General features: G+C 36.5%; 1 protein-coding gene across 1 annotated transcript; it reads left to right on the forward strand.

Moving 5' to 3' along the window:
- Positions 1–5,209: 5,209 nt before the first annotated feature.
- Positions 5,210–13,826, forward strand: LOC122119961 (olfactory receptor 18-like). Its single transcript, XM_042694008.1, has 3 exons — positions 5,210–5,215; positions 6,115–6,170; positions 12,872–13,826. Exons 1-3 carry the CDS (start codon positions 5,210–5,212, stop codon positions 13,824–13,826), a joined length of 1,017 nt encoding a protein of 338 aa, XP_042549942.1.
- Positions 13,827–16,251: the final 2,425 nt, after the last annotated feature.

Below are 16,251 nucleotides of genomic sequence, written 5' to 3' on the forward strand. Positions count from 1 at the left end.
GTGGTTAATTGGAACTAAGACTCTCATGGAATTTGCTGCTTGGGCTGGCTTCAAATTTTAGATCGTCAGATTGCAGCCCCCTGAATAGCTAATATTGTAGGCATGAGCCCCTGGGACCTGCCTATATATATATATATATATGTATATATATATATATATATATATATACATATATATATGTATATATATATATATATATATTTGATTGTATTTTTAGTGGTTGTCCTTTCAAAACTGCTTAGCTTTTGATCCCATCCCACCTTTCTCTTTAAGGAGCTTACACCACCACTTGTGACTTCTCTTTTTAAAATCCTTATTCCATTTCATTTTCATTAATTTTACTGTGTACATAGTTTGTACAATGTACATTGTTGTACAAACAATGTACACAGTATAATTAAATGCAACCTCATGATATTCATTAAAAATGAAACTCATACCCCTACACTTTCATTTTGGTATGACCTCATTGTTTTGGAGAGTTTATATAATCATGATATTTTGATTTCTGAATTGCTATCTGTCTCTGTCTCTGTCTCTCTCTCTGTCTCTCTCTCTGTCTGTCTCTCTCCTCAACCTAACTAAAATACAGTCTCTCTCCTTTATATCTCAGGGAAAATGAATGATCTTACTAAGTTCAAATCCTTCACTGTAACAATAAAGGAAAAAAATCATTAGAAAAATAAAATTTTGCCTCTTACCAAAATTTTCTTTGAGGAGATGAAACTCACACAGCTTTGTCTTCTACCCTAAGGGAGAAGACTGCTTACATACTAATGAGGACAGAACAATTTCTTGAATGCAATGCCTCCCATATTTGAATAATTCCCAAAGGTCTTAGAAACTTTAAATAAGTTCCCAGAATCACCCAGGCAAACCGCCAGGGAGCTCCTGGATACAGAGGTGAATATTTTCCTGACTGGAGGTTCTCCCTGTATCATATAGGGAAAAGCCATGGTAGGTAGAAAAAACCAGGCCCAGAAGGAGTTTCCCATGATGCAATATGAAAGTGAGATTTGCTGTTGATGCCAGGATTAAATGGGTCATGATAGAACAGAGGAGATGATTGGAAGGGAAATCTTTGTCAAATTGAAGCACTAGGGACACAAAGAGAACAATGTTGCTCCAAGTGTTGTCTGCAAATCTGCAGGATTACATGAACTGAAAGCTTCTTAACCTTCAAATCCTTGGCTTCCAGTCCACAGCTACTAAATCATTTATTTAGTGATCTCACCCAGACATTTGCCTTTAATAAGCAAATTTTTCCCCCTACGTGGTTAACATTTGGAAACAACTGTCTTAAAGGATTACTTACAAGTATTTTAAGGGATTAGTTAGGGCTGTGTGTTGAGAGAAATCAGGGTTTTCTACCTCCAAAAGCCTACAAACACATCCAGAAAAATCACGATATGTTGATTTTTTTAGTTCATATTTCCCCCATATTTTTATCACATACATTTATTTCTGAAGTTTTCTTATACATGTACTTTTGGAATATGTTATATTCTTCATTGACTCTTGAAATGTTCTTGGTCATAATTCTTCACATGTTTTTAAACCATCATTTTTAGTGCCTCAGTTCAACGTGATTGTCTCATTGTAAAAATTGACTTTATTTATGTCTTTACATTTTTCTAGTTTGGGAGTGTGTGGGGTATACACACATACAGATCTACACAGCATGTTTGAAGCAGTGCATAATTTATTAAACTCATTTTGGATTCTAGTGGACTTTGTTTCATGTATTTATATATGGTCAGTTAATATAAATAGGTAGTCATAACTGGATCATAATTTAACTTACCAGAAGCAGTATGATTCCCTCACGGAATCTTGTTTCAACATATTGACAAAAATGACTTTAATCTTTCCCTCAGCTTGAACAAACTTTATTTTTTGAACCTCCTGTCTGTCTCACTTCATTGTTCTTGAAGATAATTGATAATGCCTGAAATGCTAAGCATGAAACCCAGGATAGGGAATATTCCATGGTATTTAACATGTATTTGATATCTGGATATTGTGGTATTTATTTGAAATTCCTTAGATGTATCAAAATATCCCATTGTACGCTATAAATATGTATAAATGTTGTGTGTCAGCAGTTTTAAGGGAAAACAACTCATATATATTTGTGATATATATGCATATATACATATATATACATATACATATATATGTCATACAATAGACAACAGGCACATTAAAATGTTCACTAATATCTGAGTAATGCTCTGTTATCTGTGCAATACACTGGTATATTCTAGGTAATTCATTAATATCTGGGTAATGCACTAATATACTTGAATAATTCACTAACACCTGGGTACTGCACTAATATACCTGAATAATTCAATAATACCTGTGCAATGCATTAATCAATTGTATCTAGTAATGAACTATTGTCTGGGTACTGCTCTAATTAATATCTAGTTAATTCACTAATGTTTGAGCAGTGCACACTACAATGTAATACATTAAATCCACAATAAAATGCTACTTTGTTAGGATAAACACTAGGTATTGTGGTCAGGCCATAGGTGAAAGAGACCATTTGCATGTTTTTGGCAGAAATGTGCAGCTATTGTGGAAAGTCATATGATAACAATATGTGTCAACTATGTCCCTTATGTCAATTACGTTGATCTACATGTCTCTCCCTATCATACTGGCAGCACGACTCACAGCCTAACAGATAAAGAAAAGATACCATATATACCCAATGGAATACCACATACCTTAACAAAAGAAGAACCTTCTGTATTTCCTACCACATGAATTCAATTGGAGCACATCACGTTAAAAGAAGAGAGCTGGGGTTGTGGCTTAGTGGTAGAGAGCTTGCCTAGCATGCATGAAGCCCTGGGTTTGATTCCTCAATACCACAGGCACAGAAAAAGCTGGAAGTGGGGACTGTGGCTCAAGGGGTGGAATGCTACCTTTGAGCAAAAGAAGCTCAGGGACACTGTGTAGACCCTGAGTTCAAGCCCCAAGACTGGCAAAAATAAAATAAAAATAAAAGAAGGGAGAGAGGCACAGAAAAAAGAAACACTACAGGAACTCATTTAATAATGTAATCACAAAATCTCCTTCCCATTGATTCACAAGAAAATAAATAGCAGCTACTACAGTCCATAGAATAGTATTAGGCAAATGTCCATAAAAAGGACATAGAAGCTTTGTTAAACAGGATGACTCAAACTTCAAGAGATCTTTCAAACAATTTTTATTTAATAAGAGTAAATTATGACTGAAAAATGCAGAGATCCCATAAATAGGGTGGGATGAATGTTTTTATTGTATACATCTGGTAGGGGGGCAAATAGTGAAGATATAAATAGTCACCACAAAAAGATTAAATCATGTTTATCACTATTATTATTATTATTATTACTTACAAGTCACTGTACAGAGGGTGTCAGTCTTTGAGAACAACACTTCTTGATCAATATTATCCATACAGACACAGGGAGCAACTCCAACAGCATTTTCATCCAGTCTCTAGGTAAAGAGATTCCTTCCTCACTGACATCTACCTCCCAGGGAGGAGGTCTGACTGTCACTACTTGTATCCATGACAGGAAGTCTGCTTAGTATCATAGCCAGGAATTACAGAAGGGATAGAGAGGCAAGAATTTAGAAGAGAATTCTTGTCTCTATTCTGAAATACCCATACTTTGTGTGTGTGTGTGTGTGTGTATGTGTGTATGTGTGCACATGCGTGTCCGTGTGTGTGTACAGTCCTCCCCTACAGAGAAACACATTTTAGTTAATATGTTCATGTATATATGTATATGCCCTGTATATGTTCACACACACACACATATATATATATATATATATATATATACATATATAGATATGATCTCAATCTAACTTCCACTTATGAGAGATAAGAGGAACCCTTTGTCTCTCTGAGGCTGAGTTGCTTCACTTAACAAATTTTATTGTAGTTCCATCTATTTCTCTGCAAATGATGTCATATTCTTCCTGAGGGATAAGATTTATATATGATGGTAACATATTTTATATTTCATATTGCATGATATAAATTATATATTATTGTATATTCGATATGATAATATGATATATTAAGATAATTATATATAATAATGTGCAATATAATTAACATATTACATATAAATATATGTTAATATTTCACATTATATATTAATATAAAATAGCAGTGTGCAAAATATATAATAATATTTGTATTCATATAGTAATAACATAAATTATACATCAACATAATAATATATTAATATAAATTTTATATTAATGTATAAATAGATAAATATACATTAATATCTATGTAATAACATGTAATATATTAATACATGTGTTATCACATGTCTTACATAATATATAGTATATAACTATTTTATACTTCATAATTTATATTATTATAATATATGTTTTATATTATATCACATTATATTAGTAATATCACATATAACATAATAATATAATATAATATATAACACATGCATTCTATGATGTTACTAATATTATATGAAATATAATACATTATAATATATTATATGTGCAACATATTATATTATGTTATCATATAATGTATATGTATTATACAATATATAATAATGATATATTAATATAAAATACATTATGTATACATATTATATATGATATTATTGTTAGTATATAATAAGAATATTATATAATACTCTATAGATATAAAATATATTATTATATTATATTGTATTATATTATACATATGATCGAATGTAACACAATATATAACAATGTAATTATAATATTGAATAACTAATAATATAATTTGTAATAATTACAAAACAATATATACAAACATTATATATACATATATACATACAAAATAAAGGGTTCATGATAATGCTGGAAGGCATAGAATATCAACAGCATGCAAATCAGTTTTTGGCAATTTCTGTTAGCACTAAATCTCACACACACACCTGTGTATATATGTATATACATACCTATATGTATATATTGTGTATATATATGTATATGTGTGTGTATATATGTCTATATACATACACATAAAAGACTTAAAAATACATCTGTGTCAGGTAGACCACATAAATGTTTCTGCTGTGGGTTTGTACACACACAATAATTTGGGGGATCATGGTAGAAATGAAAGAGATTTCAGCTGAGAATAGATCTACAGATAAGTTTATTCTAGGAGAATTTTATTTCTCCTTCAGTCATGAAGGTTAGTTTTGGTGCTTAGTTAATGTCTTCTACATTGGTAGATATTTTTTCCCATTCTATACCCTCTTTGATTTCAAGATTTTTGCTGAAAAATCTGCTACTGTTCTGATGCTCTCTCTCTCTTGTAGGTGGCAATATTCTTACTTAGTTTCTGCACTTCATGTTTTAAGTAATTTTCCTTGGGGAGATCCTGTACTGACCTTGTCTGGAGTCCTAACAGCTCTTTAAACTGGGTGTGCATCTCTTCCTCATTGGTGCCTTATAATTTCCCTTAATTGTAATAACTTACCATCTATCTACTTTGAGGATTTTTTTTTTGGCATTCCTGGGGGCTTGATCTCAGAGCCTGGTGGTGCTGTCCCTGAGCTTTTTCTCTCAATGCTAGCACTCTACTACTTTAAGCCACAGCTTCACTTCTGGCTCTTTGGTGGTTAATTGGAAATAAGCATCTCACACACCTTCTTGCCTGTGCTGCCTTTGAACCATGATCCTCAGATCTCAGCCTCCTGAGTAGCTAGTATAACAGTGATGAGACACATTGCCAGCAACTGGAGTCTTGTAAAATTCAAGCAAAGAGGCTGAGTAAATGAAATTTTTCTTGGATTAAAACATTGACAGTTGTACAAAATGTGGCTAATTAATGTCATTAAATTATGCACCTTAGACATGGAAGCTATGTGCATATGATCATATAAAATGATATTACTTTAATGAACTCCAAGAAATGGAAACAAGGTTTTATATTTTACTTTTTTGTATTTGCTTCTTTTTCCTTTTTATTGCTGTTTTTGATTTCTGTACTTTTTGTCTTCTATGTAAGTTTCTCTCTTTTGGGAAGGGGAATGGGAAACACAGAAATGATAGGAATACTATGTTGAAAATGAAATATACAACTTGCAGGGGAAGTGGGTGAGGAGGGAAAAGCCAGGAAGAAATGAAGGAAGAGATGACACTGTGTTCAAAAGGAAATGTACCCGGGCGCCGGTGGCTCACGCCTGTAATCCTAGCTACTCAGGAGGCTGAGGTCTGAGGATCGTGGTTCAAAGCCAGCCTGGGCAGGAAAGTCCGTGAAACTCTCCAATAAACCACTAGAAAACCGGAAGTGGTGCTGTGGCTCAAGTGGTAGAGTGCTCGCCTTGAGCTGAAGAGCTGAGGGACAAGCTCAGGCCCAGAGTTCAAGCCCCACGACGGACCAAAAAATAAAAAGGGGAAATGTACCAATTATCTGACTTAAGTAACTGTAACCCCTCTGTATGTCACCCCTCTATATGGCAATGATAGATGAATTTTAGTAAACATGGGCTTTAAAATCTCTACTCAAAAAGTCATTTTTTGGGGGGTGATTACTCATTGTCTGTTCTATTCCTTTCTCCAGTAATACAGCCTTATAAAGTGGGATCTTAAGGCTGGGAAGATGACTCAATAGTAGAGTGTTTGCCTTGCATGCATGAGGTCCTGGGTTCATTCCTCAGCACCATATAAAGAGAAAAAGCCGGAAGTGGCGCTGTGCCTCAAGTGTTAGAGCGCTAGACTTGAACTGAAGAGCTGAGGGACAGAGCCCAGACCCAGATTTCAGGCTCCATGGCCAAAGAAAGAAAGAAAAGGAAAGGAAGGCAGGAAGGCAGGAAGGAAGGGGAATCTCAGATATCTGGTTAGGTATTTGTGTCTGTCTGTCTGTCTGTCTGTCTCTCTTTCTCTCTCTATGTGCCTGTGTGTGCACCTGCATGCGTGTGTGTGCATATGTGTGTCTCTGTGTGTGCGTATGTATAAGTTCCATTCCTGTTAAAATAAACAACAGACTTCCACACTTTTTTGTGTCCAGTCCTGGAGCTTGAACTTGGGGCCTGGTCACTGTCCCTGATCTTTGCCACTCAGGGCTAGCACTCTCCACTTGACTAACAGCTCACTTCCAGCTTTTTGGTGGATAATGAAGATAGGAGTCCTATGGACTTTCCTGTTTGGGCTGATATCATTTTTATGACTCCTGTTTCATTGGCAGTGTGGCTTTATCTTTTCTGTTTATCTGTGCGTGCCCAGAAACTCTGACAATGTTTAGAACAATCCTGGGTCTCAGATATGGGAGGGGGGTTGGATCCATAACACTGGGTTAATAATATTAATGTTACTATTAATGCTAACAATACTTGGTTATAATACATTGAAGGAGTGTGGGAGATGATGGATGGAGGAAACAATATTGAAAATGTCAAAGTTGGGTATGGAGATGGAGGAATGCCATAGGCAAAATTGTAGATGGGGTGGCTGGGACTTCACGTAATGTGTTGTCATCCAATTCCCCAAATTTTTGTCCAAACTTGTGCCACACTTGCACAGTGGCTCGACTTCCCATCGCAATCTCATTTATGATAAGAAAAAAGAAAGGTCTGGAAACACTTTCCTCAAAGCTGTGGAGGATTACAGTGAGGAGAAGTGAAGAAAGAATGGGAAAAAAAATTCAAAATTGCATGTCTTACAATTGAGAGATTTCTAAATGCCTGGATCTGAGTTTCATTTGTGGAGGGAGGAAAGAAGTCTGAGGGCCTGCGCACTGTCCCTGAGCACTCTACCACTTGAGCCATACCTCCACTTCTTGTTTTGGGGTAGCTAATTGGAGTTGAGTCTCACAGATTTTCCTGCCTGGGCTGGTTTTGAACTGCAATCCTCAGATCTCAGCCTCCAGAATAGCTAGGATTACAGGCATGAGCAGCCAACACCTGGCTTTGTTATCACAGTATCAAAGATCTGATGGCTTCCATTACACATAGCAAATCCTTTTATCTGTGCTCCAAGGAATAGGGATCTTAAAGGGGTTCCATGGAGGTGCTACAGAAGATCAATCTTATTTCAGGACCTGTGACAACCAATGAATTGCAAGATGGAAAAACAACACAATAAAACATCCATAGCTGTAAATTCTGCCTCTTTGATGTGTGTGTGTGTGTGTGTGTGTGTATGTGTGTGTGTGTGTGTGTGTTCTATATTTGTTTTTGTTTTGCTTTGTTGTTTTTTTGTGTGTGTCAGTCCTGGGGCTTTTCCTCAGGACCTGGGTTCTGACCCTTAGCTTTTTCACAAAAGGCTAGCACTCTACCACTTGAATCACAGGTCCAGTTCCAGCTTTTGGTGGTTAATTGAAGATAACAGTCTCATGGACCTTTCTGCCCAGCCTCAAGCTGCAATCTACAGATATCAGCCTCCTCACTAGGTGGGATAACAAGTGTAAGATACCACCATCCGTCTGCATAATAATTATTATTTTTTAGTTTTATGGCTGTCATTTATCATTCAATTTCTTAATAGTAGGTAGATGTAGCCAGATTTAGGAGAGAAATAGGATAGAAATCTTGTTTATATGCAGACTTAAGTGTTTCAAGAGGCAAACTTAGTTGAAATGGATACTTTAAAATTTTAGTTTTCATTATCTTTAGATACTTATACAAAGGAGTTCAACTCAATGGGTGAGTTTTATGAGTACAATGAGTCTTGATCAATGTCACCCCTTCTATTGTTATCCCCCATGTTCACCGTACAGATAGACTTCTTTTTATTTTATTGGTGCTGGTCCTGGAGCTTGAACTGAAGGCCAGAGTACTGACCCTGAGCTTTTGTGCTCAAGGCTAGTGATCTACCACTTGAGCAACAGCTCAATTTACAGCTTTTTGGTGGTTAATTAGAGATAAGAATCTCAAAAAATTTTTTTTTGCCTGGGCTGCATTTGAGCCATGATCCTCAGTTCTCAATCTCCATAGTTATGATGACAGGCATGAGCCACCAGCACTAGGTTGAAATGGATATTTTTAATGGAGGCCACACATCTCAGTGTATTCAGTGCCACAGAAATACATGGTGAAAAATCTTACTTTTTAAATTTGAATTTTACCACAATAATTTCATCATGTTAAGTGAATTAAGTGGAAACCAGGAAGACATGTATTTGCTGTTTTCTCTCACATATGAAACTATCAAACAATTGACATAGATAAAGAAGGTGGCTCTTGAGAAACAGGAAGGAGCTGGGTGCCAGTGGCTTAGGCCTTTAATCCCAGCTGCTTAGGAGGTTGAGATCTGAGGATTGCAGTTCAATGCCAGCCTTGGCAGGAAAGAGTATGAGACTCTTAACTTCAGGTAAATACCAGAAAACTAAAAGTGGAGCTATGACTCAAGTAGTAGAGCACTGGTTTTGAGCAGAAAACTCAAAGACGGCTCCCAGGCTCTGAGTTCAAGGCCCAAGACAGGCAGAGAGAAAGAAAGAAAGAAAGAGAGAGAGAGAGAGAGGAAGGAAGGAAGGAAGGAAGGAAGGAAGGAAGGAAGGAAGGAAGGAAGGGAGAGAGAGAGAAAGGAAGGAAGGAAGGAAGGAAGAAGGAAAGGAAGGAAAAGAAGGGAGGGAAGAAGGAAGGAAGGAGTTTGGAAGCAAAAGAGAAAGAAGTTATGAAGGAAGGAGGAAGGAAGGAGGAAGGAAGGAGGGAAGGAAGGAAGGAAAGGAAGGAAGGAAGGAAGGAAGGAAGGAAGGAAAAGGAAGAGGAAGAAACTGAGTCTTTGGTACAGGGTGAATATGAGTAAATGGGTATTAAATATTATCAGAACACCATATTCAAAATAAAACTCTTTTATACAGTGCATATATATGAATTTCTGCAAAGGAAAATATGAATTTTTTAAAAAATTTAATACACATAAGTGATTTCTAAGGACAGGAAAAATCACCATAATTCAAATACAAAAATGTGGAAATTTTCATCAGTGAGGACAGATCTTTGGCCTTCGGGCATTCATTTGCTCCCGTTTTCCACCCTCTACATTAATGCTAAAAAGTCCTTAGAGAGTGCGATATCCTGACTCAAATCTAGGTAATTATGACCTTTGTGCTTTGAGTATCCAAGACCATATAATAATCAATAGCCAACCTGTCCCTCCCCAGGTGTTTCTTTGGTTCTACGTCTTCTGGAGAATTGACTGCTTAACTGTCTCTTCTTCCTTGGGTAGTCTGGATTCTAAATCCATAGCCAGCCCTGCTTCCATATTAACCCTACTGATGGAAACTAAGGCTTCTTTAGTCTTCGAGATGTAAGTGAATATCAGATCTTTATTCTTTAAACCATAGTCTAAATCAGTCCACGCTGTGAAGCTAAAAATGCAGGACAGACTACGAGAAATATTCTTTCTTCTTCATCAAGACACACAAGTCATTTGCAAAGATAGATGGGAGAAAAATAAGGTATCAATCGCAGCCAGCATAAGGATTTTAAAAGTTTATGGTTCATTTTTTCTTAGAAAGGCAAAGTCAAAGTTCAGCAAAATAAAACACCATGAAGTTGGTACTTGAAAGGGGTAGGGTCAAAGGGAAAGTGGTAGACAAATTAAGAGGAGAATTGGGAGAATGTAGTCAAGAATCCAATGTATATTATATAAAATTAAGAAGGGTGAGGGGAGGAGTAGGTAAGGAAGGGACCGGGGAAAATGTTGAAAGGGGTGACATCAACATATTGTATTCATAAACTGCTTTGTTAAATGCCAACTCCTTTTTACAGCTACTTAAAGATAATTTTAACAAGCTAAAAAACAATAAAAATAAACCTATCCAACCACAAAAAATTATGTTTGTTATTTTTTTGTTGTTGGTGGTCATAGTAGTGATTAATATGCAAGAAATCTAATTTGAGATTTTATTTTTATTTACTCCAACTATAGTTCCACTTCCCATACACATTTGATCAAAATAGAAAATAGGTATCACCAGACAGTTTCCTGAGCACCCTCAAAAGGGTTCTATAGATGATGGTGATAGGAGGAAGAAAGAGCAGGGGAAGGATAGGAAGAAAGAGGAAGTTATACTGTGGGGGAGGGACATACAAAGCAACAAAAAAAATCACCTTATAAATATGTTAGAAACAATAGCAAGAAAGAAAAAACTACTATAAGCCCTCTTTTTACTGCATTTGATGTTGGTATAATTTGGGGAGGGGAAGGGAAAAAATAAATTGTTTAAATAGGGATACTGGTGGGCCCATTGCAACAATGAGATGTATAAGATGCTATGTTGAAATATGAACTTTACAACTTTGGCGGTAGGGGTGTGGGGGTGGTGAGTGTAGTTGTAGAGATGGGAGGGCCCAGATGGTAGGGAAAACAAAGGAGGAGGCAACAATGCTTGATAAGCAATGTACTCATTACCTTGCTCATGTAATTGTAACTCCTCTGTGCGTTATTTTCACAATAAAAAACTTATTAAAATGAAAAAAGAAGAGGAAGGCATCCAGAATCACTTCAGAGTCGGGGTATGAGTTGTGTGTAATGTATAGATTATTTTTAACCCAGATGTTTGTACAAGTTGCAGCTCATGATGATTTTATATGAAAAAAATTCCCAGCACAGCATTGTAATGAAAGAATGCCATGTTTCTATAAAAAATACTAAAGTTAGAATAGAATTGAGCTGTCTGATTAAGGCTATTGAGAAAGAAGTTCTTCCAGGCAGTTTTTTTTTCCACAATGAATTCAACTACTCATTTCATATCTCTGTTACTGTGGGATGAGAACTCTATCACACAGGTGTGTTTCTGTTTGAAGGAATTCCTGGAAGTTCCACAAAAGGTTTGTGGGTGTCATCTGCTGCAATCATGTCAGAAAGAATGGATGAGTTTTTTTTTGGGGGGGTTGCACATATTTGGAGCTAGGTATATGCTCTGCCATTTTTATTAACAACCCTCTCATTCTCAAAGGACTGGGATCAGACTTTCACCTCCTAATGTAGTCACTGAAAATAGTTTTCATATGTCCCAGTAGTGAGTAGAACTGTATTGCTTTTCTGTATCTTATTTTAATTTATATTGTTATTATTATTATTATCATTAAATCATTGTACAAAAGGGTTTCAATTTAACATGTCAGTTGGTGAATCGACATATCTGTGTCAATGACTTTCCTTCCATCATTCTCCCCACCATCTCTCTACATCCTACTGATAATTAGGAAATAATAGAAATAATATCCTCTAGAGATGGTAGTTTTTAAAAAATTGTTTGCCATTGTGTTATTATTTCTATTTTAAATTTTCTAAACTTCAAAAAGGAGGTACAAGAGAGTACCAATTTAGCATATCTATCTAAGTGTCCACTAGGACAGGGGGGTCCTGTCGTAGAGCCTGAACTCCAGGCCTGGGTGCTGTCCCTCAGCATTTCAGCTCAAGGCTAGAACTCTACCACTTGAGCCACAGCACCAGTTCCGGCTTATTTCTTTTTGCTTATGTGGTGCTGAGGAATCAAACCCAGGGCCTCATGCATGCAAGGCAAGCGCTCTACCACTGAGCCACCTTCCCAGCCCCTGTATGTTGCTTTCTTATTCAAGTCTTTTGTCTTCAGAGTCCACCAGGAGGATGTTTTCCACAATATTTACTATGTTTAAACAAAGATTGAATTATTTTATTCAGTTATGTACTATTTGATTCCTTGGTGTAATTTTACAGCAAAGTTACAATTTTTATGACTTTTACAACTACAATGATAACTCTGTTTTATACTAAAAGCCAAAATAAGCTAAGTATTTTAAAATGTGGGTGATTCATAGTAAAATGGAGTAGATATCAATTATTGGAAATGAAACAAGTTGATTCACTAATTTCCTTTTTCTTCTTTCTCTATCCTTTTAATTCTCTTTCTGAAAAGATGTCCAAGCAAGATAGAATCACAGAATGGAACACATGTCTCAGAATTCCATCTCCTGGGCCTCTCTGAGGATCCAGACCTGCAGCCCTGTCTCTTTGGGCTATTCCTGTCCATGTACCTGATCACTGTATTTGGGAACCTGGTCATCATCCTGGCCATCTGCTCTGACCCTCACCTCCACACCCCCATGTACTTCTTCCTTTCCATCTTGTCCTTTGTGGATATCTGTTTCATCTCTACCACAGTCCCAAACCTGGTTGTGAACATCTGGCTTCATAGCTGGGTCATCACTCATGCAGGTTGCCTGACACAGATGTCCATTTATATACTTTTCGCAACAATGGATGACATGCTTCTGACCGTCATGGCCTATGATCGCTTCGTGGCCATCTGTCACCCTTTACATTATGCAGTCCTCATGAGCCCTCGCCTGTGCAGGTTCTTAGTCTGCACATGTCTGTCTGTCAGCATTGTGAACTCCCAGCTACATACTTTGTTTGTCTTACAATTTACCAACTTTCAAGAGGTCCAAGTTGCCAATTTCTTCTGTGACCCTTCCCATGTGGTGAATCTGGTCTGTTCCAACACCTTCTCTAAGGACATGGTGAAATATTTTGCCGTTGGCATCTTTGGTTTTTTCCCTGTCGTAGCCATCACTTTGTCTTACTATAAAATCATAGCATCCATTCTCAAAATAGCATCCTCAAGTGGGAGGTACAAAGCTTTCTCCACCTGTGGCTCTCACCTGTCAGCTGTTTCCTTATTTTATGGAACAAGCATTGGTGTGTACCTTGGTTCAGGTATAACAGAATCCCCTAGAAAGGTTGTAGTTGCCTCTGTGGTTTACACTGTGATCAACCCCATGCTGAATCCTTTCATTTACAGCCTGAGGAACAGAGATATGAAACAGGTTTTCAATAGAATCCACAGAAGAAAATTCTTCTTTAGGACTTAAAACAATTTGTTTCATTTGTACCAAGGTAAAGCTAAAAAAATAAGTGCCGAGGCTGCTAATTCCAGCTTTTCAGGTCATATTAATTTCTGGTTTAATGGCTTTAATTTCTAACAGTGCATCATAGTAAAAAGTTGGTAGCCAATATTGGCTATGTAAAGAATGGTTAGAGTTGAGATGATTTTTTTCTTTCTTTCAAGAATAGGTAGAACGTTTAGTTTGGGATAATTAAACATTTTAGAGACGTATCTTATTGATAGATGCACTATGAGTGCTTTAATGTATTAATTTGCGCATTTGAAAATTATTCATAACAAAAATGTTTCAAAATTTATTTTATTTTTTAAATTTATTATTGTTTTAAAGGGGTTGTATGGAGGGGTTAGTTACATAAGTCATATAAAGAGTGAATTCCTCTTTAAACAACATTACTCCTTTCCTCCCTCTCTCCACCCATAAGTTGTATTGTTTATTTTCCACATAGTGGGTATTACTGCTGCATTTGTTCACCTTTTGTTCCACCATTTTTGTGTCCCCTCCTCCTCTTAACTTCCTAAAGCAAGATAAAGGAACAAATAAGACAAAAGGAAAAGAAAACAAAAACAGCAACAAATTTTAAAAAACCCTCTTGTTTCCATTTCCTGGAGTTCATTTCGATAGATATATTATTTTATATGATCAGACACACATAGCTATTGTACCTTTGTGATCCTCTCCTAAGAATATTCTCCTTTGTTCTAACTAGAAACCTATGTAATTCAAGCATTCTTTTTCTTTTACCATACAGTGTATTTACTTGACAATTTATTGTTGCAAAAATATGAATGGGAGTAAAAGGCAAATGAGATTTGGAAAAAAAACAGGAGACACAGAAATGATTGGTACACACAATAAGGTCCTCCCAAGAAGAGGAATAATTCAGAAACTTTTGTGGGCCTTATTTCCTTTCTTCTCCTCCCTCCAATGAATCTGGTCAGGTCATTCCTGTCTGTAGTTAATTATGAGCTTTGTGTTGCATCTCTGTGGTCCCATGTGGGTTACACAGATGTCAATAATCAGCCTGTACGTCCAGTTTGAGTCATATGAAGTCCAGGAGCTACCATATGTGTGTCTCTTTTATTAATGTCTGTGTCGGTAAGCTCCTAGCTAAGACCACATTCATATCAACCCTGAGGACAGAGCCTGAACTTTCACTGGGAACCAGACAGTAGACAGATACACATCAGTTCCCCATTGCTTCTTTGTAATCTTTCAGAGGCACTGTCTACAAGACCTAGTGCTGAAGAATATGGAGATGGAGGAAGAAGATGGAGATGGAGGAGGAGCAATCAAGACCTTTGTATCCTCATTACTACTACAACTTTGTGTTTCATGTAGTCAGATGGGAGTGAGTTACTATCAATGCTTGATAAGAAATGTACTCATTATCTTGCCCATGTAATTGTAACCCCTCTGTACAGTATTTTCACAATAAAAATATAAAAAAATAAATAAATTTAAGTTACAAATATGGTGATGTGAGCCAGTAGATATGTGAGTAATATCCAACCTAGATCAAAACTAGCTGCCCACAGAAAAAATAAATTCTGGAGAGGATACTGGAATACTCTTACCCACTGTTGATGGGAATTCAAATAAGACCAATCTTTGTAGAAATCAGTATGGATATTTTCCAAAAACATTAAAAATTAAACATAGTATTTACTATATACCATTTCTGATTGTATTTTTCCCCAAATAAAAGTCAATTTTAGCCTGGTGTCTGTGGCTCATGCCTGTAATCCTAGTTACTCTGGAGTCTGAAATATAAGGATTGAGGTTCAAAGCCACTTTGGTTAGGAAAGTTCATGAGATTCTTATCTCCAATTACCCACCAAGAAACCGGAAGTGGTATTGTGGCTCAAGTGGTAGAGTGCTTGCCTTGAACTGAAGAGGTCAGGGACAGCACCCAGGCCCAGAGTTAAAGCCCCATGACCAAAAAAAGTCACCTTACCATAGAGGCACCCATATGTACCTGTTTATCATCATGCAATTCAAACAGCCAAGCCATGGAACTAGCCTAAGTTTCTGACAAAGGATGAAGAGATGACAGATATATATATCCGATGTGAGATTGGCTATTCCAAGCTTTTGTTTCCTCATCATAAAGACAAACATGACAGTTTAGGCATTATAATGGAAGATGCCATTATTTAGAAAATCAGTTATAAGGACTGTGAAATTTTATGTGCTTTTAATTCCTCTGATGGGGCTAAATCATATGCTACATTTGGTTTCTACCCACCAAATTCTCCCTCCAATGGATGCTTCTCCCTCCCCTGCAGAAGATGAGTCATTCAAAACCATTTCCTAAGTATTCTGTAATGATAATAACTAAGGTTATAAGGAGTAATGAGGAAATCAGGAACCATACATTGTTAATGTTTTC

The sequence above is a fragment of the Dipodomys spectabilis genome, unplaced genomic scaffold, assembly GCF_019054845.1.
Source record: "Dipodomys spectabilis isolate Male_0828 unplaced genomic scaffold, ASM1905484v1 ptg000173l, whole genome shotgun sequence".
Lineage (NCBI taxonomy): Eukaryota > Metazoa > Chordata > Mammalia > Rodentia > Heteromyidae > Dipodomys > Dipodomys spectabilis.